The following is a 24,131-nucleotide window of genomic DNA, read 5'->3' on the forward strand; positions in this document are numbered from 1 at the left end:
CCGATTAGTTCTGTATTTTCAGTGTTTTAGAGTAAACGACGTGCAAACAATTGTTTTACGTGCCTGATTGTCGGACACACGTGGTCTTTTCGACAAGCACATGCACATGCATTTCCAATGCAATCCTGGGGTTATGCTAACTTGGGTAAATAGCTAGCTTAGCCAAGAACTTGTGTTCCTTAGATTTAGCCGACCGATTAACACATGCGCACCGGGTTAATCGTTTGGATTACCTATATTGGTCACAAGTAAAATGCTATCGGAAAATAATGATTACTTTGACGTATTTGATTGTATAGTAGACACGAGACCGCTAGTACTTACCACGTGGTGCGACGGTAACCTAACCTCGGCTGCCGAATGGCAGCTGGCCTAAGGTTGACACGTGTGTAAGTTAAATGAGGTCAAGATAGCTTTCTTGAGACTATAGTCATGTCGACATTTTTTGGAGTCAAGTCAGCCACCGAGTACTCAAGTAACCAACCATCTTTTCCACAGGTGCTGTTGCACGTGCTATTCGAACATGCAGCGGGTTAATGCGCTGTTTGCCGTCAAAGAGGTCGAGGAGATTGGAATGTTGCTACCTCAGGTAAGTTTTGCGTGTAGTAGTGACGGTTTGTTCGTTTATCTTGTTTTGCTTTATTATACATGTTCTGCATTCGGTACATATTTATAAGTCGAACCCCTGTGTTTCAGGTGGAGGAAAGCGTCCTGACATTGGCAAGTTCAACAATGTAGTGAAGCTAGCTGCATTCTTCCCTTTCAAGTCTGCGCAGGCTGCTCTGGAGAACATAAATGCCGTTTCTGAAGGTTGGTCCTTGTCTTGGTGCAGTAACAGTGGACGGGGCTACTTAGTGGCGCCACTTAAACTGAACTGGAAGCTTGATATAGATTGGCGCTGTAGTAATGATGTTTTTATATCTGTCAATCCCCTGAAAACCCATGTTGACAACTTCCATCACAACTGAACTCAGCGGCCCAAAGAAAGTTACCATGTTCATAGCAACAGTAGGATGTCAAGCCGCCATGTTGGTATAAAGACTTGACTTTACAGTTGAAAAGGCCTTGGTGGTCAGGCTTTGTGCTCTGTCTTAGCAGTACAGCTTTATATATTTATTTTAATATATTTCAAATGCAATAACCAGTCATTTTTTTTCTGTGTTTAGGAGTTGTTCACGCAGACCTGAGGCTCTTTCTGGAGACAAATCTGCCCTCTAGTGGTAAAAACAAGACAGTGCTGGGTGTCTCAGATGCCAAAGTAGGTGCTGCCCTTCAGGAGGAGCTAAAGCTCTCCATTCAGACTGGCGGTGTGGTGGCTGAGATCGTCAGAGGTGAGTCTTCAGCACACCATTTTGTAAGGGCTAATTCTCACCCAAGACCGGATGGGTATATGCAGAGCATAAAATCATGATCCATCTTGTGTTGGTGGTGTTAGTCAGGGTAAGCCTGTTCTGTTGTGATGTAATATCAAATGCACTGACTACTGATGCTTTATACTGAAAAAACTGAACAGACAGGCTCAACACAGCTATAAAATACAAGGCTGGACTGACTTTTTAACATGACTGAAATAGAACATTTACATTTTTGAAATCAGTAAATATACAGGATGACAGTAACAGTGTTTTGTTACTGAATACAGCCCAGATCTGCCTTGAAGCCTCCCACATTTTATATGAGCCAATCAACATGTTATGTAGTGTTTCATTCTTGGCGGTGTTTGTAAAGGACCCTACTCCTGTTTCGTAGGTGTGCGTCTGCACTTCCACGCACTGGTGCGTGGTCTGACCGGGGAGGCAGCCTCCAAAGCCCAGCTGGGTCTGGGCCACAGCTACTCCCGAGCCAAGGTCAAGTTCAATGTGAACAGAGTCGACAACATGATCATCCAGTCCATTGCTCTGCTAGACCAGTTGGACAAGGACATCAACCTCTTCTCCATGCGCGTGCGGTAGGTTGGCTCGACATGTGGTGCTCCCTTGTGTGTCCTGTCTTGTGTTGTCAGATTTACAAATGAAGGAAATGCTCCTGAAAAAATAAATTGCTTCAACGACTTGTAGAGTGAAGTCACAATAAGAGATGGATGTGGCATTTAAGCTAGCTGGCTTGCATTCCTGAAGGCCATTAAATAATCACTGCACATGCTAGATGTCTGAGGGTATTGCAATAGATTACAAGCCATGGGGTTCCCCAAGTTGCCAACATAATTTGTTGGCGGAGTCTGAAGTTGGCAAAAATGTGAACATCGCTTACAGTGGCTTAAAGTTAAAAAAAAAAAAAAAAAAAAAAAGTCCCTGGGAGTATTTCCTTCTTTTGAACCGTTGCAGTGTTGCTGTGGAACCAGTCTGTCCAGGCCCTCTCCCATGCATGCGTGTGGGTCATATGGGCCTAGGTGCATCTCTAACACAACTGTGTGCTCAATTTCACTTCTACTCCCAAAAGTAGTTTTGTTTTTTTATTAACATTAACTCCAAAACTTAAAGCTTGGGTGTGTCTGCTTGCGTTGCGCTGTGTGCGGTGTGTGTGGTGCTGCTAACTGTTCATTTGGCTCAATCTCATTTGGATGAAAACGGCATCCAACTCGGGTGGTGTGAAACTATTTCTGAACTCTAAATCGTTTGTCTTGCCCAGCACGTGCACCTGATTAGGCTCAAAGAAGCCTAATCAGTTGTGTCTGGACAGGAACAAACATTCGATTCTAGAAGGAACCTCAGGGTTCTCAGAGCTGATTTATGATCAGGTATGTTCACCCCTCTGATGGCTGGTGACCCTGATCCCAGGTCAGCTCTGCTCCCCTTGTGGTGATTGATGAGGCGGCTCCTGGAGTTGAGTGCTGTTTTTCGAGCCAAGTGAATACTGGGGAGCAGCGCCCCCTGTAGACCTCCCAGTGCTTACCACAGCCAGGACCATACCTAGCCTTGACTGTACAGAAAAGGAGGGACATCAAAGTCCCGCCCCAGGTGCTCTGAGTCCAATCCCTGTGGGCAAATTGCATCCTGAGGGGGAGACACGCCTGCACAGACTGGTTCTCCAATGACCATCCAGTTTGTGTGTTTTGTTTGGAGTGTTAACCTGGGATATCCCCATGAATTTGGTGCACCTACCTAAGATTTAGCTGCTTGTGCCTCACTTAAATGTTCTCTTGCTTTCCATCCGCCGGGTAGTGAGTGGTATGGCTACCACTTCCCAGAGCTGGTGAAGATCGTGCCTGACAACTCCACGTACTGCCGTTTGGCCAAGCTAATCGGGAACCGTAAGGAACTGAGCGAGGAGAACCTGGAAGCCCTAGAGGAGGTCGTGATGGACAGCGCCAAGGCCCAAGCCATCCTGGATGCGTCCCGAAGCTCCATGGGTAAGGGGGGACACACATACACACACTCGGATGCAGTTTGGAGTTTGCTGCTGTAGTCATGATGTTTCTATATCTGTCAATCCCCTGAAAACTCATGTTGACAACTTCCATCACTACTGAACTACAGCGGCCCCAAGAAAGCTACTATTATCATAGCAACAGTAGGATTAAGAAAAGTTTATGAACTCTACTATTCTGTTTTTTTTTTTCTCTAGGTATGGACATCTCTCCTATTGACCTGATCAACATTGAGAGTTTCTCCTGTCGGGTCGTGTCCCTGAATGCTTACCGACTGGAGCTCCAGGAGTACCTGCGGTCCAAAATGACCCAGGTTGCTCCCAACTTGGCTGCTCTCATTGGCGAAGTGGTGAGTAGCTTTGTGGATGAGTTTTCTTTTTGTCCCAGTAAAAAGGTTCGAGTAAATGTTGGGTACGGTCTCTCAGGCAAACCAGTCATGATGTTTCAAATATCTGTCAATCCACTGAAAATCAGTGCTGAGAACCATTTCCATTAAACTGAACTGCTGAGTCACCCTGTATTCACATTAATCTATTGATTGCTGGGCCTGTAGTTGCTCACAATTGCCCTGTCCTTTCATTGTTTCCTAAGATCAAAGCCGTTGTATTTTTGTGTGTAACTCCTCTGTTCGTCCTCGCAGGTTGGAGCGCGTCTCATCTCTCATGCCGGCAGTCTGACTAACCTGGCCAAGTACCCGGCTTCTACGGTGCAGATCCTGGGCGCAGAGAAGGCCCTGTTCAGGTACTGGGGCACCCCTTCCCTGCGGGGTAACACAGGAGTCACGGTGATGGCAGGGCGGGGGGCGGTTGCGAGACGGGTGATTGGCCAACGGGACTCTGTTCCTGCAGCTTAAGTGATCCCTCTCCCATACTTCACCGCACACCCTCCCCAGTCTGAGTGACTACCAAGGGCTTACTGAGGTAGATACTCAGACATGTTTCACCAGATAGTATGGATAGATAGACATGCAAAACTTGAAGCCAAAGGTAGTCCTATGTTACAAAAATATAATATACCTTAGAAGGGATATTGTTTGGCGCTGTAGTAATGATGTTTTTATATCTGTCAATCCCCTGAAAACCCATGTTGACAACTTCCATCACAACTGAACTCAGCGGCCCAAAGAAAGTTACCATGTTCATAGCAACAGTAGGATGTCAAGCCGCCATGTTGGATTAAAGACTTGACTTGAAGCCAAAGTTAGTCCTATGTTACAAGAATGCTTTAACTGAACGTGCAAGTATTTATACACATGTGTATAGTGGGACCCTTCCTGTGCAGCTATGTAGCTAAGGCTGTTATCTGTAGCATAGTACTGTGTGTGTGTGTGTGTGTGTGCGCGCATCATCCCCCCCCCCCTCTAACCCTTGTGCACATTGACCTATAGAGCCCTGAAGACAAAAGGCAACACACCCAAATATGGTCTGATCTTCCACTCTACTTTCATCGGCCGGGCCGCTGCCAAGAACAAGGGCCGCATCTCCCGTTACCTTGCCAACAAGTGCACAATCGCTTCTCGTATCGACTGCTTCTCTGGTGAGCATTGAAACGCCTGTTTGAATGGAGTAACTAAATCTGGCTGCCACTAATTTGCATTTAACAATGAAGTGATGAATTGCACCCAATGTAAAACAACTTTGCGATGATGTCTATATTTTTCGTCAACAGCATGTCACCCCTCGGGAGTTCATGTTGAAAATTTTAAACTGAGCAAAACAGTTGGTTAATGGGTAGAGCCCTCAGGGCTGCTGCACAAATATGCTTGAGGCTAAACTTACCCTTCTCGTTTTGACTCACTCAGAGGTGCCAACCTGCGTGTTTGGTGATAAGCTGAGGGACCAGGTGGAGGAGAGGCTTTTGTTTTACGAAACTGGCGAAGCACCCCGCAAGAACGTGGAAGTGATGAAGGAGGCCATGAAAGAGGTATGTGCATTTTGGGAATGAAAGAACTAAGGGGAGGTTCTCATCCCGCAGTTCAAGAACAAATGCTCTTGTACAGCTTCAGCTGGGTCAAAGTGCAGTGAGTAAAGTGATGACCATTCTATCCTGATAAAAAACCGTGAGGGTTCAAACTGATTTAATGAGTCTGATTGCTGTATCCCATGTGCTGGGGAGCTGTTGAAAGATCTACAGCTAGGGGAGCCCGAGAGTTTTAACACGTGACACTTTTTGTTTCCTGGTCAAGGCTGGAGATGTTGCAGCAGAGGTCAAGAAGAAGCTGGACAAGAAAGAGAAGAAGCGCTTGAAAAAGAAGAGGAAGTCCGAGGCGCTCTCCACAGGCGGGGGAGATGAGGAGGAGGCGGAGGAGGAAGGGGTGACGCCCAAGAAGGCCAAGTCCAATGGAGATGCATCATCTCAGGTGAGTGTGGTTGTGCGTTGTGAACTCGTATGAGGGTGCATGGCTAGACATGGGAATGGACCCTCTGCGGTGGTTCTTCTCCCCTAAATGCCGTGCCAGAGAAAACCTTCTCCGAACCATTGACACACCCCATCCAGTGGGTTTGCTCTCTGAAGTGAGTAGGACAGATCTTAAAATGGTGCTCAACTATAGTCACCAGTTGGCCCCAAGCTCAGAAGGTCTGAGTACGAATTCTGCCATGTTTGAAACCCACTTTCTGAGATTTCTTGGGAGATGTCGGAGCAAAACTTGTGATGCAATACAGGGGAAACGCTTAGGTCTGTTTTGTTAAAGTGTTGAATGCCCGTTACTTTAACAGGAAAATGGAGAAGCCGAGGTTGAGGTGACTTCTGCGAAGAAGAAGAAGAAAAAGAAGAAGCAGGAGGAGGAGGCCCCTGCAGCTGAGGAGATAGAGGTCAAGGAGGAGGCGGAGGAAGCGGGCAACGGCGTGGAAACGACCACTCCGTCGAAGAAGAAGAAAAAGAAGAAGCAGGAGGAGGAGGAGGAAGAGGCGGCTGCTCCTGAAGTCAAGGAGGAGGAGGCGATGGAGGTGAAGGAGGAGAACGGAGTTGAGGCCACTCCGTCGAAGAAGAAGAAGAAAAAGGTGAAGGAGGAGCCAGCGCAAGACACTCCAGAACCCGTATCAGAAAAGAAGAAAAAGAAAAAGGTCAAGAACGAAACGGAAGACGAGTAAATGATTTCAAACCTCCAGGAGGAAATGGACAATTTATTTTTTTGTAGTATTGTACAGCTTTAATTTGTATTTTATCCGGTCTTGCGTTCCCAGATTGTCCTTGCTGGTGAGCAAGGAGGGAATGATTCCGTCTTGATTTGGCCTTGAAAGGCCATGGTATATCTGCAAAGCTTTTTTTTTTAATCCTTGTATATAATGTGTCAGTTTGTCTCCATGCACCTTCTGCTGATTGTTTCCAGTTCAGCTGTGTGCCTTTGAGTCTAAATGATGTTCCATCAGGCCATTTAGTCACCAGTGCTTGAATTATATTTGGTGGCAAAGTGTGTGTGCAAACTGTAAATGTGAAATCAAATTAAACCATGTGGATTTTGCAGAACATGCATCTGATATCTTTTAATAAGCTTGTACATAACTCAGTTATTTGCGTTTTCAAGTTCCTTTGCCTGGCAGCCCAATGCCCTATACCGTCCTTTACAGTTTGCTATTCAGAGCAATAGGAACAGGATATGTGCATAAAAAGTTACCATTTCCACCTAGTAATCTAGCTATATTTAAGCACAAAATGGGTGTAACTTTTCCTGTATGCATTTCACACAACAAAAAATGGCACACCTTTGAATAATGCTTAGCACCAGTGAAGGACCTCCACATGCTGAGGTGGTCCTTTAGTGATCTAGGTTACCCAAAATGTCTGCAAGTGCTAATCTGTGTAAATCAAGACACCCACACTAAATCTAATAAGACAAGGATTGGGTGCACCAACAATTCCCTTTGAGGCTATCTAAAGGCATGCCACCTGACCTGAAGTAATCGGTTCATCTTGCCACCACACACACAACCTGATCAGGGACTTGATTTCCCAAGACAATGCTCACCATAACGGGTTTATTGTACATCACGTCCTAAGGGTTTGCCCAAAACTTGATATGTTCTAGTTTCAACTGTTTTTGGCAGGTGTGAAAAGGTAAAGGTGGTTTAGATGATGGGTTGCACTCATCTGGTTTGGACTGGAGATGTTGATACCCTTTTATAAAATCTGTGTGTGTGTCTGAACCTGTGAAATAAACCTTTGCGAAAAATGAAGTGTCTTTTTTTATTTATATATATAATTAAGACCTTTGTCAGGTTTTTAATGGTACACACACAACACACACGTGCATATGGAGGCGACACAGGACACGGACACACACGCAGGTAGGCCTGAGGTCACGGTGAATTTATTTTCTGCTTTTTCCCATCCTGGACCGTCCTTCCCCCCCGGAGCAGTGGGCAGCTTGTAGCGCCCGGGGACCAAGTGAAGTGAACTGTCCATCTTAGGTCAGGGATGGACATGTGTTCTGTTATTTTGCATGTTTTTTTCTGTTGGGGTCCTTAGTGGAGGAAACCCCTTGTGAACACGGGGAGAACATGCAAACTCCACACAGAAAGGCCCGGGAGATAGCCCACCTGAGCACTGCACTCAGGGGAGTCTCTGTACACAATATTAAACGCAGACAGATCAGAACAAAAGAGACTGGAGCACAGGGTCAGTTTTTTGTTTTATTATTTGGACAACAAGGGTAAAATCAAAAAGTTTCTGATAAAATGATACGAATTAATCAATTTAAAACTGCAGCTACGTGGTCAGCCAATTTAGACAAGGGGAAGGGATCAGGGGGGGGGGGAGGGGACATTAATTCAGGAGCGGTGCTTGGCTAGCAAGAGCCAAAACTCCACCCTCTTCAATAGAAAACAGTTTACAGGTCCAACAAAATGAAGGGGCTGGGACAAAGAAAAAAAAATACAAAAAAGTTCTTTAAAAAAGGCTTCACCAATAAGATGATGCTCTGCGATAATGTACACCGTCATTTAGAATTTCTGTGTATGTATACAAAAAAAATAAAATAAAAAGAACTGCCGTCTCTCATGATGCACTGATTCAAGTATATCCACCTGTGGTTTTAAGTTTCAGCCAGTTGTTTGTTTGTTTTTTTGTCTTAAATTCTCTGCATCGACATTTGCTTATATCTTTACCATTTTGGAAATTAATAAAAAGATCCTTCAAAAACAAAATGCAGATGACCACATTTCATATCCTACCAATACATAGCATACTGTATAAATACATACATAAATATATTTTACATACAACAGCCAAAACTTTGAAAAAGGGGGAGATGAGAGATCAACAGGGAGAAGGTAGTGTGTACATATGTATCTGGTTTGAGTGTGGAGCGTATTTGTATGTATGTGTGTGTGTGTGTGCGCGCATGCGTGTGTCATGATGATGATGATGGAAATGGTTTATCCCTCTCATTTGTCAGGTAAAGGGAGGTTGGTGGGTTGGGTGCTGTGGTGTGGGCTTGCACAACTGGTAGCACATGTGTGCCCAAATACACACACACACGCACACACGTTCACTCACACACACGCGCTCGCGCACACGCTTAGTTGCCCCAGTAAGGGGAGCTGCCATAACTGGACTTGTTGACCTGTGTCTTCTGCTGCATGCTGCTGGACTGGCTCCTCTGGTTCAGACCACCCTGCGCACGCACACACACACACACACACACACACACACACACAGAGAAAGAGAGACACAACACTCAGCTTGGGGCCATCACAATGTAATATAGCAGAGACTGTCAAAGGAAATGGTAGTATGTCAGTTGTATGCCTATGTCTTATCGTGTGTGTGTATATGGCACTTGTATGTGTATGCGTCCACATTACGTGTGTGCGTGTATGTGTGTGCACGTCCACAGTACCTGTGTGTGTGTGTGTGTGTGGTATGGCATTTGTATGTGTATGGTGTGTGTGTGTGGAATGTGTATGGTATGTGTGTGCGTCCACAGTTCCTGTGTGTGTGTGTGTGTGTGTGTGTGTGTGTGTGTGTGTGGGTCCACAGTACCTGTGTGTCCTGGCTCAGGTGGTGATGCAGGAGCTGGGAGTGAGGCTGCTGATGCGGGGGGAGGATGTGCAGGAAGGGGGCGGGTGCGTAACCCGGAGCCCCCCCAGGGTTGAGCTGCCCAGTGCCCCCCAGAGCTGACGGCAGGGAGAAGGGGGGAGGGGTACCAGCATGGAAACCCTGCTTATCAAACGACTGGAGAGACGGAACCAAGCAGAGGGAAATGGTTTAGTACAATCACAGTGACAAAGTCATACCCTTAAAAGGGATAGTGTCAGAACCAAGATTCTTTAATATATATAATTACAATCAGCAGCAGGACTGTACAAATGAGATGTAAATGACAGTCCGTCTGCTCAGGAGTTTGGCAGCAGATACTAGACTAGTGTCTGAACACAGCCTCTCACCTGGGTCTTATTGTAAACTGTTCCACTGATATCTGGCACACCGGAGTTACTAGACGTCACAGAGACACCTGCAGAAACATGTCCAACCATGTCACTCCTCCACACAAAACACGTGCATACATATCTTGTATATGATAAGATGCTGTGTGTGTGTGTAATATATATATATATATATATATATATATATATATATATATATATATATATATATATGTGTGTGTGTGTGTGTGTGTGTGTGTGTGTGTGTGTGTGTGTGTGTGTGTGTGTGTTTGTGTTTACATACCTTTCCCCGGGCCGGAGGCAGCAGATTTGGCCTGTGTCTGGTTGGAGCTGCTGTAGCCTTTGCTGTAGTCTGCTCCTGCCGGACCCTGCGTCAGGTCGTCATACCCTGCAAACATGCAAAAAAATCACACTGTAGGAGACGCAACCCTCCTTCCTGTACACAACACACCACCACTGAGCCGTTCAAAAGGTACACACACACACACACACAGGCTGAGCCAGGTGAGAACTCCAGCTTGAGTACGCATGTGGACTTCAGACTCAATATAGCTTACAACTTAATGCAACGGTATGTGACATTAGGTCACTTTGTGTGTGTGTGTGTGAGAATGTGTGCATGGGAGAGAGGGGGGGGGGTGGAAGTGAGAGTGAGAGCGAGGGGGAGAGACAGAGACAGAGATAGCGAGAGAGGGAGGGAGGGGAGTGAGTGAGAGAGAGTGATAGAGAGAGAGTGGAAGAGGTAGAGAGAGTGAGAGCGAAAGAGTGATAGAGAGAGAGACACAGAGGGAAGGGGGGGTGGTTGCCGTAGCTGTGCGAGAGAGAGAGAGGTTGTACCTGAGCTTAAGGTCTGCTGGCCGTAGCTGTGAGAGGCTGTACCTGAGCTAAAGGTGTGCTGGCCGTAGCTGCTAGGCTGCTGGAATGGCGTGGCTTGAGGGGCGTTGCTCAGGCCCATGCCGTGCTGCTTGGCCGAGGCCGGCGGCACAAACATGGTGGGGGCGTACTGGAAGGCGTTGGGCACACCGGGCATCCCGGGGTAGTAGGGCAGGCCCGTGTAGCTGTAGCCCGGGGGCAGCGCCGGGTTGAGGAAGGCCTGCTGTGCCGCGTGGTGCCCCTGCGTCTGGGGGGCGTTGCCACTGCCGCTCTGGCCCTGCTGCTGAGCCTGGGGAGCCTGGCCCGCGTGGCCCGCAGACAGTGAGCTGGGGGGAGCCGGAGAGGTGGAGTCGCCACGCCCAAATTTTGTGACTTCACCTGCGCAAGGAAGAAGTGGGAAAACCCGTTAGGAGAGAAGCCCAAAAGAGCTAGTCTTGCTCTAGATGGTGGGGTGGAGGAAAGAGGAAGAGGAGACGGGGGGTAGGGGAAGGGGCATTGTGGGTAAGGTACCTGAGTAAGGGTTGTTGGCAAGGCCGCCGTCTCTGCTGGAGAGAGCTGCCGCAGGGCCTGGGAATGTGATTCCGTAGTAGTCCTGACAAACACAGGTCATGGGGCAAACAGTTAGACAAGGACACGAAACTAACCGCTATTTGACACCCATTACTTCACCACCATTCCAGACCCTCCCCCACACACACACAGGCAGACATAAAACATGCAAACCAAGCGTGAACAAAGCTTCCCAGGAGAGTTTCCCAGGGCTAATGAAATCCTACACTGCAGTGTCCAACTGAGCTTGAACTTGTCCAGAACACACTGGATTGCAAAAACTGTTCCATCCCCAAATTGTGAAATGAGCTGAATCTAGCGTTAGACACTGAGCAGCAGAGAGAGAGAGAGAGAGAGAGAGAGAGAGAGAGAGAGAGCGAGGGATAGAGAGAGAGGGAACGAGAGAGAGCAAGGGATAGAGAGAGAGGGAGAGTAGCCAGAGAACTCACCATGGGTAATCTAGACTGCAGCATGTGCAAGTCTTCATATCCATAAATCTGCTGTGGGAAGGAAACCAGACGGTTACACCAGAGACACACACACTACATTTATAAGACATGCAGACAGCGCCTATGCGTCTTTATCAAACTAGCTCCCAATCAATAGTCAGAAAAACCGCAGCTCTCCCTAAATCAATGCTTTTCACACAGAGACTAATGTGCTTGTGTGCTGTACTGAACATTCACACCTCAGTCCAATAAATGAACAAATAGTGTTACCCATCTTGACACGGGTTTTGTATGTGGCCTGTTCAGGTCTCATTCAGGTCAGCATACAAAGACTGATAGACAAAGGGGCCACATTTTGGAGCGATTTCAACACAGATGAATTGCAACTACAACTAATTTGCTGAACTGATTTTAAATAGTCGATTTACAAATCTGACAGAGACGGCAGATTATCAATGTAAATAATCTGCAGAGTGTTCAGCGGAGTTGCCATGGCAAACTACATGGACTTGTTTTGTGATGTGTTAATGAAACCGTGTGTAGGGACTGGCTGACAGCCTTTACCGGGTATGCTGGCAGGAGGCCTCCGGGACCCATGATGTACTGGTTGGGCAGAAGAGGAGGAACCCCCTGAGACAGGTTAGGAGGTGCTTTACCTGACAAAGATGAAGATGGAAGAAGAGGAAACACTTAAATCAATACACATGACAGGAAATACACCGACATCTGATTAAGCACCCATCATGACGACATGTTGGTTTAGCACAACATCCAACTGCGTGATCGTGCGTGCGTGCGTGCGCTTACTGGTAGAGGAGGACAGCAGTGGTGCGGCCCTCATGGCCGACACCGTGTTGGCGTTGTTTGTGGTCCCATTGGCCGTGAGGCCCAGCACCCCGGAGCCGTGGAGCATGGCGCTGTTGCTGACCATGCCCATGGACCCCCCGCTGCTGATGGGCAGGCCTGCTGTCTGCGCCCCTGAGTATGCCACAGAGGCAGGGGGAGCCAGCGAGTTCACGCTGTCCACACTGGAGTGCTGTTAGGGCAGAGGGAGAGGAGACAGAGAGAGGAGTGCCATCAGTACAAGCAACAGAAACAGAACAGCAACAGAAAACCTCAAATTATTATCACTATTAGGTAATTAATAGTTAGGTAATAGTTGGAGTTGAGATCATGTGTCCTTCTGTTCTATGTGATGCACAGTTAAGTGTGTGTGTGTGTATGTGTATGTGCGTGTATGTTTGTGTGTATGTGTGCGTGTGTATGTGTGCGTGTTGTGTGATTGACTGACATGGGCTGAGATGAGATGACTCACTGTGTGAGAAGAGCTGGTAGGAAGTGCAGAGTGGACGCTGCTTACATGACTGCGGAGGAGAAGACACACACACAATCACACACACACCAATGCATTAAGGGCCCTGCTTGACAAGTGTACAGGATGAGCTGAGGCTCTCAGGCTGAATGACACAAGATCTCGCCTGGAGAAGCACATCAAGTTTCGCTGAAGGCTGAGCACTGCCCCAGTCAGACAGCTGTGTGTGCTTTCAGCGTGTACACACACTGTAACTCGTAGTTAAGGATTTAGACAGGGCTCCTGAGTGACGCATACTAACTGACGCCTCTCCACTATTAAAGGATGACATGCTGTTACCGTCTTATCAAAGCAGTATCTCAGACCAGACATTTAATTGAGTGCCTGTCATATTCTAGAATATTATCTACAATATTGTATCTTGATTGAGAGATTTCATGTGGATTATGTGTCAATAAAACTCAATACCATAATGAAACGGCATGTGTTCTGGTTCTGTAGAATTCTGGTTCTGTAGAATTCTGTTTGTGTGGATTCTGTCTGTGTGTGGAGTGGGGGAGTGGGTGAGTGCGTTACCTGCTGAGAGGGGGGAGGCTGGCGGAGGGGTGCTCAGCTGCCAGGCTGGAGAGTGTTGTGCTGTGGGGGGCATGGAGGGGGGCAGGTGGGCCGAGGGAGCGGAGGGGGGCCCACTGCCAGTGCTGCCCAGAGAGGGCGACTCCGGTTTGGGGGTTGAGGACGCGGATGTGGCTGAGAGAGAGGGAGAGAGGGAGAGAGAGAGAGAGAGAGAGAGAGAGAGAGAGAGAGAGAGAGTGAGTGAGAGAGAGGGATGGAAAAAGAGGGAGAGAGAGATCATTATCAGTTCAGAGAAATCTGTGAGTGCTATTCTCAGAGCTGTCTCAAGTGCTTTCTAATGGATGCAGCAAGCCAGTAAACAGTGGTTAATTACTTCTTTTGCCCATTAATGCTGTTCTGTCAAGTCATACACAAGTACTATCCTGGGTAATAAACTGTATATAAAAGGACTTGGGACTACTTTTATTCCCATTAATGTGAATGATGTGGCAGTAAAGTGTATTACACTTACAGTCAAGAGCAGCTGATGTCCTCACACCATTATATCCATTCTATAAAAAAAAAAAAAAAAAAAAAAAAAAAAAAACAGAAAAACATTTACATTTAGGCAACATCAAGGACCACTACTACATCTGACTATTAGATGACCAATCACAGTGGCTGATACAAAGGCAGGGACTAGGCTGGTCCAATCAGACTCACCGTCACAGGGCCGGGGGCTTCTTTGCTCTGCGAGAAGGCGAGCCGTGAGTGAGGGGGCACTCCACAGTCAAAGCTGCTGGCCGCCGAGGAGGCGGAGGAGGAGGACGTGACGGAGGACATGGGGGCCGCGCTGGCGATGCTGAGCGAGGGCGCCAGGCTGGGCATGGGCACGGAGGCCGAGGAGTAGATGATGTCCGCGGAGGACATAGGCATCAGCAGGGGAACCGGGTTGGTCAGAGCCTCACTGTACAGGGGGGGGGGGGGGGGGGGGGAGAATATTACAGTCAGCTGAGTCTCCCACATCACTGAGGTTTTGCCCTCCAAGGTCACACTCCAAGGTCACACCTGGACGTTGACATGCAGTGACTAACCCACTCAAGACCGAACAGCCACGAGGAGGGTTTCTATGACGGAGGCATAGTCTCGACAGTATATAGATTGTGTGTACTTTTGGGAATATGTGCATGGTTACCTACCCCGATGAGATTAAAACACACTAGTATGAGTGTACAGTGTGTGTGCGTGTGCGACTGACCTGATAGGTTTGGAGTAGAGGCTGCTCTGTGTTTGACTGACAGCAGGAGTGTCTCTGGCTGCGTCGCTGCTGATGGTGCTGCTGCTGTTGGTGGTGGTGCCGACCTCTGAAGGCGCGCTGAAGTCCGGCATGGCCGACTCCGAGCCAAAGTCCAGCGCCCCAAACTGCACATTCAGCCCCAACACGTCTGCTGAGCCCGGCATCTCCACTGCAGACGAGGGGATCTGTGTGCACACACACACACACACACACACACACACACACACACACACACACACACACACACACACACACACACACACACACACAGAGAGAGAAAGTCTGTGTTAACAACTTCTCCAGGAGGAACTGCTTTGCTCAATCTTTCCTACTACAAGTGCAGCAGTAGGCAATAGTGCAGCACTGTGCTTTCAAAGCCTCTACTGAGACAGTGGGGTCATTTGTTTAGGAAAGCTGCTGAGTATCTTCAAACTGGATAAGCTCATTCTTCCTAGATTCGTTTGTTTAGTTCTTGCGGTTCACAACAGACTGCGGTATCATGCCTATTAATGTGCAAGATGGCATATAAACAGTCTTGATCCCATAATTATGAACGCATTATGAACGCAATGATATTAACGCATATTTAATTAATTTCACCTTCATTACCTACTTTTTAATATGCCCCCTGTCCAGTTTGTTTGCCTTTTCTATGATTTTATACACGGGTCAACAAGGAAGGCCACGCATAAGTAAGATGGGAAGAAAAGGAATGAAGAGGGGAGAAAAAAGCAGAAGGGGGGTCGTCACTGACCTTGGAGCTGGGAGGTATCCTGCGTTTCTGCGTCTTCATCTGCCTCTGCTGTTGTGCGTTGGCCGCAGCCTGGGCGTCATGCATCTGTTGCTGCTGCTGCAGCAGCAAGGGCTCCGGCAGCTTGGGGAAGGGCTCCAGGAGGCCGGCGGGGGCGGAGGAGGCCGGCGGGGGGCTGGGCTGCTGCCGGGCCAGGGGGAGGGGGCTGGCGTGGCTCAGGGCGTTGGGGGTCTGCCTCTGTGCCAGCTGGCTCAGCACCAGAGACGGCTCCGGCTGCATCTTAAACTCACCTGGACAAACACACAAGACAGTTAAACGTCTGGGCAGAGCCCTCAGCGTGTGTGTGTGTGTGTGTGTGTGTGTGTGTGTGTGTATACTTAGTGGGCAGAGGTTACACTACATGTGCTCATTTGGTTGTGTAGACCTAAGAGCAGAATCTGTGACAATAATAGTATATACAGCATATTGTGAGCAAAACATTAATGTGTTTGTGTGTCTGTGACTCACGGCTGAACTGTGACGGCATAGCCACGGAGGCCTGCGTCACAGGTGGCTTCACGTCCCATGACGACGAAACCATGGTGGATGAGGGAGGGGGTGCGGCCGGCCCCGCCGTTCCCCCCAGGCCCCCCACCACAGGGGTGTGGTTGGCCCCTGAACTGCTGGGCGGCTGCGTGGGCAGCGGCCCCAGGCCTGGTCCCTTCAGCTGCTCCAGGATCTGAGCACCGGCAGACTGGCCCAGCTTAGGGCCCCCTAGCTCGCCGAAACCAGAACCAAGCACAGACGACTGCGCGCGCACGCGTGTGTGCGCAGACACACACACACAAAAGGAAAGAGAGACAGTATTAAAAATGCATTTCATCAAACATTTCAATTATCAACTATCAAAGCAAATTGGGGGGTGCTTAAGTGGGCTCTCTCACCAGGGTGGCGTGTGCGTAGCTGGCAGTGCCCGGTGTGGTGCCCCCGTTGCGGGTGGCGTGGTGGTGGGAGTTGGTGAACACCAGGCTGTGCCCCAAGGGAGCGGACGAGGGAGCCTTCAGGCCCCCACCCACTTCCTCCCTGCCGGCCGGCTTCTGAAGCAGAGAGGCCAGGTCCAGACTACATACACACACACACACACAGATACAGACACACAGATACAGACACACACACACAAAGAAAAATAAAGCTTAATGAGTCTCCAACACAGACAGACATTCAGAACACGGAGACAAAACAAACAACTATCGACCACTATCGTCACAATAATCACCTTGTGACAAAACACACACACACAACACCCTGGACTATCATCAAAAGGATGGCAGATGTGGCTTTTCTACATGATTCCATGCTGCTGTGTCTCTAGAGCCATGGCATTGAGTGTTGGTGTGCTAGTGTGGTCTGGCACCATGCGACTGTCTCACCTTTGGCCAGCTGTGACGTGGTTCTCCGTAGTCGGTGCACAAGAGGCGGTGAACACTTTGGTCTCGGAGAGCTGTGGGGAGCAGAGGGAGAGACTGTGAACTTTGGGGCCCAAATAAAATCACCATCGCCACACCTCATCATGCAGACTAGCGTGCACTGGTTGACTAGTTCAAGTGGTAATCTGTGTGTGGAGGAGTTCACACTCACGTCCTCACTCCAGTCTTCTGCGGCCCAGTCCTCCAGAGGGCTCCTCCAAGCCACTGAGAGAAGAGAAGAGAAGATAGAGAGGGGAATAATGGGAGGATAAAGAGCGAATAACTGATAAATGATAGTGCAAAAATACAAAAATAAACAAACTAAACCAAACAGGAAAAAAAAACTGTCAAAGTACATTTGTCATGATAAATCAGAGTAAAATTGTCTGTGGCAGAAATTGCATAATACTAGTGAGACTAGTCAGCTTTAAAAATTTTTTTTTTTTTAAACCAGTGTGACTCCAAACCATCGGTGAATACCTGGTCCATCTGTGGCGTCATTGGCCCCTGCCTCCCAGTTCTCCGCCTGTGCCTGTGCGGCAGCCCTGCCTGCCTCTGTGGTGTAGTCCGCAGGGTTGAAGGTCCTAGAGGTGGGGGGGAACAGAGAGTGACCAGGTCAAACAAACCACCTAACGCTGTTAATTATCGGACAACGTGTGTTATCGGCAAACGTTCGCGTTCCATTATTAAAATGAAGTTATAGCTTGTTAATCCATTATTAAACTTAGTATTTTGATTGTTTAACAGAATGGCCGATGTTTGACACTGTCCGATAACTGACATAAGTATGCTACTGCTGCTTAGGCATTACCATTCATCACCACTGAGAGGAAACTGAATCTACAGGACATTATTTGGGCAGTAAGTCATACGTTATTTATGTGAGTGTAAATATTAGAAGAAGAAAAAATGTATTTTACTCTGTATCGCCACCACTGTGCCAATGCTGGAGATGTACCCACCCCATTCCCTGTGCTGTAAACCGGCTGGTCCCTGGGGCTCTGCCTCTTCCCCTGGTTCCAGCAACTGCAGACACACACGCACACACACACATTAGCATTTGGCACAACAGGCATGAGGGCAGCTGCGGTAATCCTCTGCGAGTGTGGGATCGTAAGTCATGAATGTGTATACAGGGGAGGGCTGTTATGTGTGCAGTAGTAGTAACACATACGCTGGCATTTATATAGGTATGCATGTGTGTGTGTGAATGTTTGTGCATTTAAGTATGTGTGTGTTGTGGAGGCTGTATCTTGTTTGTCTCTCTGTTTACCCCGTCCTCTGCCTCTGCGCCCATGGTCAGCGCCTCTTTCCACAGGAGCAGGTTCCACCCCATTCTCCTCTGCCCGCACTGAGAGAGAGAGAGAAAGAGAGAGAGAGAGAGAGCAAAAGAAAGAGAGAGGGCACAGAAAGGGCAAAAGGGAAGCGAGACTTTTAGCTTGAGGGAAGACAATAAACACCAATCAAGGAGCTGCTACATGGTTAAAGGCCTGCCTCCTGAGTTCCAGTGCTATGGGAAGCTCAAGCCGTCCTCCTGAGGGTGAAGCTGCCGTCCCCAATGTTGTCTTTAAATATGAGCCGTTTACATAAAATGTATGCTTCCCTGCATAGTTTCACACAGACACACACGTGCCAGGACGCACACACACCCTCACCGGGCGGCTGCGACTGCCTCCCCGGCCCCTCTTGCTGGGCCCTCCGCGTCCGCGGCTGCCCTCCCGCTCTCCGCGCCTGTCCCGGTTCTCTCGGTTCTCCTTGCTCTCTGACGGGCCACTGTCCTTTCCCACCTTCTTCTTCCCACGGTCTCCCAAGAGGCGGTCTTCAGGGGACAAGAGAAACGCCATTCAGATGCACAAATCCTCACACACACCATATTAATCCACTCACACGCACAGGGTCTGACATCCATCCATCCATAACCAGTGAAACAGTTAAGCACACACAGAGACTCAGACATATGAAGGAAGCTCAAAGACCACAGCCATCAGACAAACACACGCATACACATATTCCCTCCAACTCATACCCTTCCACTCTAACTTGAACAGTTCACAAAAAATTGCAAAATTCTATGAGATGTTACATGAAGAAGCAAAATGATTTGGCTAACAAGGACACTGAAAACTCTCTATGTGGAAAGGGTGAGATTTCCAGTCTGTGGTGTGTGTTTACGATCTGCTGCAGGACATTACGGCAATGCTGTTCTGGCTCCACAAGCGCTGCTGTGGTATGTTACAGTACAGGATTAAACCAGGAGACAGAACCGACCCACTTTCTATTTAGAGTTTTCCAAGAAAACATACACATCCAACCGCCCCCCTCACACACACACACACACACATAAACAAAATAAATCGCATAGCAGGAATGATCGGTGCAGGCTCCTCAGATTACGCTACAGTAAGAGACGCCATCTCTGAAATGGACACCGCTAACCACGTCGCTGGACGCTTACGTAAACGGTCTTCAAAACACACCCCTCGATCACACCCTCGATCTCGGTGCGTGCCAAAAGTGAAAAACTTCTCTCCCACCACCACCACCACTCCACTGCCAGGAGCATATGTGGGTCTCCGACAGAGACTGCCATCATATATTAATGAATGCCTGTAAGAAACCCGTAACTCTGATTAAACCCTCATTACGATGAATTAGACTCTTGGGCCTTCTGTGGAGGCTCAGCTTAGTGCAGTATTTTGGAGAAGGGGTATGTGTGTGTGTGTGTGTGTGTGTGGTGGGGCACAGAGAGGGATTAAGAGCAAAAGGCCTGCAGACAGATTATTCTGATAAAACTCTGCCACCCTAGCAACAAACAAATCAGCACTGACTGTCTCAACTGTTTTGACAAGTGGAGCCGGTGGGGAAAAGCACAATATTACTTAGCAATATGCTTAAAAACAACAACAACAACAAAGTTTTAGAAGTTTCCTGGAAATGTCCAACTCCTTCAGACTGCCAGTCATTAATTCTTAATGTCTGCAGAAGCTCGGGTGTTTGGTCTGCAAATATTCCAGCGAAAAAACCTTACACAGACACACTAAGTAAGTAAGAAAGCAAGCACACACACACAGACAGGCAGGCAGACAGACAGGCAGACAGGCAGGCAGACAGACGGAGAAAGAGTGAGGGCAGAGTGGGTCTGTGAGGACATGGTCTCACAACACCTGCAGAGAGACCATGCAGTGTTTCCCCTAGGTTTACAGCTTTGGGGGGGGGGGGGGAATCATGGTGTTCATGTGTTTCTTTTAATGACAGCAGTCAATATAACAACTGAACAATTATTTTAACTGTACATTGAACTAAACATCGGAACATTTCTTTTTATGACAATTATGCACAAAGTGTGCAGCTTTTGTCGCTGCAGTGGTGTATCTTTCTGGGCTTCTGGAAGAACATTTTTTGAGATATTTGCGGCCTAAAATTCCTGATTTCGCAGGAGCTTTCCAAAAAGTTGCGATGAAAGTTTTTATTTTTAGGTTTTTGTTGCAATTAAATTGCCGAAACAAGTGAAAGTTGCGATAAAAAGTTGTGAATTGTCCTCTTTGTAATCATAATTGAGTTATTTGTTGAAAAATAACTGATTAATAAACAAACATTAATTCATCAAGAACCAACGATTGAGAAATGGTCCTCTTAATAACCTCACCAATATGCCAAACAAAAGATTACCAGGACTACAAACATTTAGCAAAATAGGCTTTACTTATCCACAACAAAGTGCACATGTTGGCATTACAAAGGACCAGTAAGACTGAATAAAATGTTATACATGTCTCAGCCTTCATATGACGGGAAAAAAAACAGCCTGTGTCACTATGATCTGTCTCGTCATCTGACGTTCTGCCTGTGTTTCTGCCGTTCTCATTGCTTATCAATCTGTTTTGCTATCCTTGTTTATTTATTTTATCCGTATAGGTGTTGATGTTCAATTTCATATATTAATTTAAAGTCGTCCAATTTCAAGTCATCCATTCTTCAACACTAGCTGCTACCTTGTCTTCAAACAGAAAGTAACGTTAAATCTCCATGGCAACAGCTCTTGAGGGTTTGGCAAATAATCGGATGTATTGCTTCCTTCATTATTCACAGCAAAATAAATAATTTTCGTTACATTTCATAGATTTATTACCAGACTCTATGTAAAAAGGGCCACGCACAACTCGCGGAAAATGATAAAAAATGGAAGCCAGATCTATTTCTGAATTTTCGGTGCGGACATTCTGTTTCCACGTCTGTTGTAGCCATTCTCATTGGGCCTCATTGTCGACCCTACCTAGGAAAAGATCTCTGCCGGATTCTTGAACGCCTGGAAATTAGTTTTTTGAAGCTTAAAATTGTCCGTGGCTGTGCACTGATTCCTAAGCCCAATTCTGTCCGCTGGTGGGAGCGTGCTCACCTGTGTGTGCGCGCACGTGTCTGTGTGTGTGTGTTTGTGCGCTTCGCAGCGGAACTCCGCCATGCGCGATACAGAGAGCAGAGAATTTGTAAACGCGCGACCATGTAGAGACAGAAATGACATGCCGTCGTGTAAATAAGATAAACAACATAAGGCTATTTATTTTGTTTAATAAAAGAACAAGCTATAGACCTGTTCTATAGGAAAGGTAACCTTAAATTACTTCCGTTGTGATCTGGCGCTTTATAGAAAATAAAATTGAACAAAATTAACTTGACCTTCCAGGGGGGGGCGGGGGTGCCTTTGGGGGGGCGGGGCGCCCCCCTAATATAACGGTAAGGGAAACACTGCCATGTCTGCATGGTCTCAATTGTCCAAGCAGAGGGGCCGTGAAAACGGATCTTTACTGGAAACACTGGCAGCTCTTGCTCGATCCTCTCCCCCACCCAACCCCGACTTTTTCCATCCGTCCAAACTGTCTCACACGGTCAGTTTCCCCCCTCACCGTATCCGAGGTCCCTTCCAGCAGGAAGTTGATGGCTCGGTTCACGTCCTCGTTGCTGTCGTGCAGCGCCACCATGCACTCATCCTGGTTCTTCCCCGTCACCTCCATGAGCTACACACACACACACAAACAAACATTTAAATATTTTCTTAATAAGAGAGGTACTAATCATACAGCCAATATAAGGGATACGGCATACATACAACATGAACTTGGTGGAAAACCCTTCGTGTCAGTGTGGTGTATGCTCTTCCTTACCTGTTTGACTTTGTCTTCGAAGTCTGCATCGTTCTTATCGTAGATCATCTGGGCAAGTCGGATCTGTTCGGCGGTTGCCTGCAACAACAGCGCCAGAGAATACATCAGCACAGACATTGCGCATAGAGATTTATGTCTAGTGTGTTTCCCACCAGTTTGAGAGACTCACTGGTATTAGTATAGGAGACAAATGTGTATGTGATGCCTCACCCATAACCATGTGCGTGGCTGTGTACTTTGAGCGTGTGGTGGGATGTGTTTGTCGGTTGACTCAACTGTGGGTATTTCTGTGGTTGGGTGTGAGCACCTGTGACAGCTTCCATGACTTCCTCTGTGTGTGTGTGTGTGTGTGTGTGAACATTTCTGGAGTATCGGTCTTGATCTCACTGATACAGTTTTTGTTCATTGTATGATCGATGTAATGCATGTGTGTGTGCGTGTTTGTCTCTGATGGACTTACCTTTAGCTGCAACAGTATCTGTGTGTATCTCTCTCATTATCCCTGCAGCTGTGTGCTCAGTGTGGTGTTTGAGTGTGTGTGTGTGCTCAGTGTGGTGTTTGAGTGTGTGTGTGTGCTCAGTGTGGTGTTTGAGTGTGTGTGTGTGCTCAGTGTGGTGTTTGAGTGTATCTGGACTCACCTGTGGCTGTTTCTGTGGCTGAGAGTTCTGTGTGGTTGCGGGCAGCACCTTGTCCCGAGAGCCCCGGGCTCGGTCGCTGCCTAATGAAAGTCATCATATACAGTATATACAAAACAATGTATGTACAAAAATAGAAAAATCTGAAAGACACGAACAAAGAGAGAAAGACAATGTCAATGTCAGAATCACACTCTGAGGGAAACCGAGGTCATCTAGTGCATTAAGTAGTCAATTTCCTCCCTAATGTAAAGAGCAGAATCAGTCTCTACTGGTCTTCTTAAAGGCAATTTCCTCTGGCTGTTTTCAAAGGCACTGAATGAAACCACACACACAAACACAGTCTACACACGCTGGGGCTATCAGATTCCCACAGCCATAAACCCAGTTGGACTGGATTGTGCAACACTGACCGTTAGAAAGGCCTCCTCCACACACCAATTCTCTCCCTACCTCTCTCTTTTACACACACACACACACACACACACACACACACACACACACACACACACACACACACACACACACACACACACACACACACAGCATAAATTTAGGCCTGGGATAGTCTGCAGTGGTGTCCACTTACCAGTCCCACTGTGGCCCCCTCTGTCCTCATAACAGCCCCCCAAACATACCACTACCATTCTGCCCCAACACCCTTTTTGTAACACTCAACACAAACTCCTGCCAAACGCATAAAACATCCAAATCCCACGCAGCAGAACAAAAGACATCATGGTCACTCCCAGCCGTAACAGCATTTCCACGTTTCCAACACGAGTTTATCTGAAACCTTGGCCAGAGTAAAGCAAAACACAGCAGGACTCCAAATCACTTTGAACCAGAAAGGGCAACTGCTCAAATCCCTATCATTCAAATGTGATTTGTATAAATATGTATTAAATCCACACATATTATTAGGCACACAGAGTAATTGGAGAAAAGCCATCTATGCCACACACATAACACCAGTTAGTTACTACAGCTATTGTTTTCATCAACAAAGGAATCCCGTGAATAAACAATGTTAATGTAAAGATAGCAATCAAACTCCCGACAGCGCAAGATGTGCAATTGACTTAAGGCCGTAAATAGAGCTTTTATTCCTACTTATAAGACTGGGGTAAAGATAGTACAGCCTGTTTACAGTCCGCACCAGCAAGATCTAGGTTAATTCGATACTTTATGGGTGAGGGAGGTTTGAGGGGATATTCACTAGCATTGTCTTAGCTTACAGTCCGTGACTTAAAACTGGCGTCGCCCTACCCGTCAATGTTTAAAATCATCAATAATTCCGATGAAAAATGTGATATGCGTCAAGAGAGGCAGTCTGCAGAATGATCGCATATGTAA

The 24,131-nt window shown here is 47.4% G+C and overlaps 2 protein-coding genes and 1 non-coding gene across 3 annotated transcripts; 2 read left to right on the top strand and 1 right to left on the bottom strand.

Moving 5' to 3' along the window:
• Window positions 1–432: 432 nt before the first annotated feature.
• On the top strand, window positions 433–7,538 carry nop56 (NOP56 ribonucleoprotein homolog). Its single transcript, XM_042709434.1, has 11 exons — window positions 433–475; window positions 697–810; window positions 1,167–1,331; window positions 1,750–1,948; window positions 3,162–3,349; window positions 3,565–3,716; window positions 4,008–4,108; window positions 4,755–4,903; window positions 5,169–5,290; window positions 5,553–5,726; window positions 6,085–7,538. Exons 1-11 carry the CDS (start codon window positions 433–435, stop codon window positions 6,457–6,459), a joined length of 1,782 nt encoding a protein of 593 aa, XP_042565368.1. The 3' UTR covers window positions 6,460–7,538.
• LOC116223030 lies at window positions 5,005–5,081 on the top strand. Its single transcript, XR_004164897.1, has one exon. It is a non-coding gene; the product is annotated as a small nucleolar RNA SNORD56 (small nucleolar RNA).
• Window positions 7,539–7,985: 447 nt separating the features above from the next.
• ubap2a (ubiquitin associated protein 2a) lies at window positions 7,986–22,862 on the bottom strand (the record flags this gene model as incomplete). The annotated part of the gene is given in 28 exon segments (XM_042709435.1): window positions 7,986–8,981; window positions 9,350–9,541; window positions 9,754–9,821; window positions 10,037–10,141; window positions 10,633–11,004; window positions 11,137–11,218; window positions 11,625–11,672; window positions 12,189–12,280; window positions 12,432–12,660; window positions 12,940–12,988; window positions 13,513–13,574; window positions 13,577–13,683; window positions 14,021–14,060; window positions 14,212–14,455; window positions 14,747–14,970; window positions 15,540–15,826; window positions 16,044–16,323; window positions 16,460–16,637; window positions 16,946–17,016; window positions 17,154–17,206; window positions 17,462–17,565; window positions 17,944–18,007; window positions 18,255–18,332; window positions 18,631–18,634; window positions 18,636–18,800; window positions 21,883–21,993; window positions 22,141–22,218; window positions 22,779–22,862. Coding segments are annotated over 28 exon segments (3,567 nt in total), but the record flags the coding sequence as incomplete, so codon positions are not given.
• Between the last annotated feature and the right edge of the window lie 1,269 nt (window positions 22,863–24,131).

The sequence above is a fragment of the Clupea harengus genome, chromosome 12 (assembly GCF_900700415.2).
Source record: "Clupea harengus chromosome 12, Ch_v2.0.2, whole genome shotgun sequence".
In the NCBI taxonomy this organism is placed as follows: domain Eukaryota; kingdom Metazoa; phylum Chordata; class Actinopteri; order Clupeiformes; family Clupeidae; genus Clupea; species Clupea harengus.

Bases quoted from the DNA above. Each gene is read 5' to 3' on its own strand.
- nop56 (XM_042709434.1), top strand. From the start codon at position 433: ATGTCGACATTTTTTGGAGTCAAGTCAGCCACCGAGTACTCAA. The intron at 1,949-3,161 runs GTAGGTTGGCTC...TCCGCCGGGTAG, and splicing joins CTCTTCTCCATGCGCGTGCG to TGAGTGGTATGGCTACCACT. The intron at 3,350-3,564 runs GTAAGGGGGGAC...TTTTTTCTCTAG, and splicing joins TGCGTCCCGAAGCTCCATGG to GTATGGACATCTCTCCTATT.